General features: G+C 54.0%; 1 protein-coding gene across 1 annotated transcript; it reads right to left on the bottom strand.

Annotated features, from left to right (window-relative positions):
- Window positions 1-1,885: 1,885 nt before the first annotated feature.
- On the bottom strand, window positions 1,886-2,695 carry LOC136996090 (olfactory receptor 14C36-like; the record flags this gene model as incomplete). The annotated part of the gene is made up of 1 exon (XM_067317085.1): window positions 1,886-2,695. A coding segment is annotated over one exon (810 nt), but the record flags the coding sequence as incomplete, so codon positions are not given.
- Window positions 2,696-3,042: the final 347 nt, after the last annotated feature.

Here is a 3,042-nt window from a genome sequence, read left to right as displayed (position 1 = left end):
CCTGGCAGTGACAGCCCCACCTCAGCCTGCTCCTGAATGGCTCCAGCACAGCCCTCGAGGGAGCTGGAGCTGCCTCTCCTCACTGTGCATCGAAAAACCTGACCCAAGTGGCTGCCCTCACTTTTTCGTCCAGCTAAGACTCTGCGGGCAGTGTTAGCTGAGCAGGGCTCCAGATCTGAAGCTCTCCTTACACCTTTACATTGGCTGTCACGCAAGTGTTGCTGTGGATATATGGTCATCTTTTGCACCTAAAACCCTCTCTGGGTGCTGCTCGGGTCCCAGCATCCCTTTCGAAGGCTTTCTTGACTGTAGTGTGCAGGCAGGTCCAAGGTCGAGATGGGAGTCAGGTCAGCAGGATGGGGACAGGGACAAGTCCGGATGTGGGAGGTGCAAGGCCAGGCACAGGCATGTTCACAGCATAACTCAGGCAAGGCTCCAGCCTGTGATTCTTCCCTGAGGGTGCAGCAATCACTCTCCAGTGCCCCTTCCCTGCGCCTCCTGGCTCCCCACTGCCTTTCCTGAGACTGCAGAGCCCTCCTTTCCCCATGCATACCTGCATTTAGTGCTCTACCTTCTGGTCACTCCACTGTGGACTGTCCCTCATTTTTTGAGGCTCCACTCACTGCCCACCCCAGGCACACGCTGTCTCTGGAGATCCCCTGAGCTCTCCTGGGGGCTCAGATTCCCCTCCACAAGGATGGGCATCTCTCATCAGCAGTCACCTGTGGGACAGCCTTAGGCAGGAAATTCAGAGACCATTCACCAGTTCCACTGGCACTGGTCACCAACAGATGAGCCCTGGATCCAGCCCTCAGTCCCTAACAGATCACATGTAGACTCTGAGCTTGTCCCCTGCATCGCATGGAGGTCACAAGCAGAGCAGCAGGCCCTTCTATGGTGCCATTGCTTTGGGCGTATTTTTGACTGCAGCTTCTGAAGAAAGGCCAGACCTCAGGCACGTAATGGAGGGGATCCCCTTTTATTATAGCAGTGTTTTTGTGCAGGCCAGGTCTCGCCTAAATGCCCCCAATGCCTGGTCCTGCCTGAGCTCACAGGAATGCACAGGGAAGCACAAACCTACTACCAGCACGTTACAAGAGCACTGAGGCCATACAGACGCATCAGAGCAGGGCAGGGCAGTGTGGAAATGAGGAGAAAAGCCCTGACAAGAGAAAGTGCTGCTGCTGTTTGTGGACGTGTCTCCAAGAAAGCTGCAGGCCCCACGCGAAGGCTGCAGTGAGGAAATGCCTGCTGTGGCAATGGGGGAATGGTCCTGAGGAGCAGAGGGTCTGTCCCCACAGACTTCGTCCAAACTCTCCTCTTTTCCACTGTTGCTCTGCTTGGAGTGTTGGAACGCTGTAGAGGGAAGGGACCAGCCCATGGTGACAGCCGGCTGCCACTCTCACAGGAGAGGGGTGTGAGATCATACCCTGACTGTGGCCACAGGAGCTGAGCTCTCCTAATGGACACGGGACCCATGGTCTGCAAACAACTGTACTCGTCTGAATCTGACTCTGTGTCCCTGAGCTCCCTTGGTGTCAGCACCAAAAGACACACTGCAAAGGGAAACTCTCCTCATTGCACTGAAGGCATCCAAGGAGCTCAGACTAGCAGGCTCGGAGGTTCTCCCATCTCTGCTGATGAAGGCAGAAGCCTGGCTTCCTGCTTCAACATGGTCTCTCGATCAGATTCAAATGAGAGATTCCTGAGGACAAGTGGCACAAAGCAAGATATTTAATTCTTTTAGGAGAATGTAACAGAGAAAAGTAAGTGAGAAAGAAAGACATGAGCAACACATAGCCATGTTGCCAAATACCCTGGGAATGAGGAGCAGATGCACATGGGAGAGAGACTGGTGCTGACATTGTACCTACTGAACCAGTTTCCTCAGTGCGTCTTTGAGCTCCTTGTTCCTCATGCTGTAGATGAGTGGGTTCACTGTTGGAGGCACCACCGAGTACAGAACAGCCAGCACCAGGTCCAGAGCTGGGGAGGAGAGGGAGGGGGGCTTCAGGGCAGAAAAAATTACAGTGCAGATAAACAGGGAGACCACAGCCAGGTGAGGCAGGCACGTGGAAAAGGCTTTGTGTCGTCCCTGCTCAGAGGGGATCCTCAGCACAGCAGTGAAGATCTGCACGTAGGACAGCACAATAAAAATGAAACACCCAAAGCCTAAACAAACACTAATTACAACTGCCCAAACCATCCTGAGGTAGGAGTCTGAGCAGGAGAGCTTGAGGACCCCAGGAACGTCACAGAAGAACTGGTCCACAACATTGCCTTTGCAGAGTGGCATTGAAAATGTTTTAGCAGTGTGCAGCACAGAATTGAGAAAACCACTGGCCCAGGCAGCTCCTGCCATTTTGATACAAGCTCTGCTGCCCATGATGGTCCCGTAGTGCAGGGGCTTGCAGATGGCAGCAAAGCGGTCGTAGGCCATGACTGTGAGAAGAGAATACTCAGCTGAAAGGAAAAACATAATGAGAAAGAGCTGGACAACACATCCCAAGTAGGAAATGGGCCTGGTATCCCACAGAGAATTGGCCATGGATTTGGGGACAATGATGGAGATTGTGCCAAGGTCGAGGAGGGAGAGGTTGAGGAGGAAGAAGTACATGGGGGAGTGGAGGTGGTGGTCGCAGGCTACAGCTGTGATGATGAGGCCGTTGCCCAGGAGGGCAGCCAGGTAGATGCCCAGGAAGAGCGAGAAGTGCAAGAGCTGCAGCTCCCGTGTGTTTCCAAATGCCAGGAGGAGGAACTCATTCACTGAGCTGCTGTTGGACATTTGCTCCTTTCGGGCACAGGTGGACTGTCCGAGGAAGAAGAGACATTGACAAGTTAGGGCAGACTTCTCTGAGCAAACATTTCTCACAACCTCCCCCAAACACACACACGTTACTTCTCCCCATCTCAGCAGCAGTGTCATTGAGCTCCATGGCTTGAGCTCTGGTTTGTGCTGGCTGAGTCTGACGTGAGGAGCAGGGGCCTCTGCCCGTGGGCTCCGGAGGAGTCAGCCCTGACCTACAGCACTGCCGACATGGG

This window comes from Apteryx mantelli, unplaced genomic scaffold, assembly GCF_036417845.1.
Source record: "Apteryx mantelli isolate bAptMan1 unplaced genomic scaffold, bAptMan1.hap1 HAP1_SCAFFOLD_20, whole genome shotgun sequence".
Taxonomy (NCBI): domain Eukaryota; kingdom Metazoa; phylum Chordata; class Aves; order Apterygiformes; family Apterygidae; genus Apteryx; species Apteryx mantelli.
Note: the sequence above shows the minus strand (reverse complement) of the source record. Positions and strands in the feature narration are given on the sequence as shown.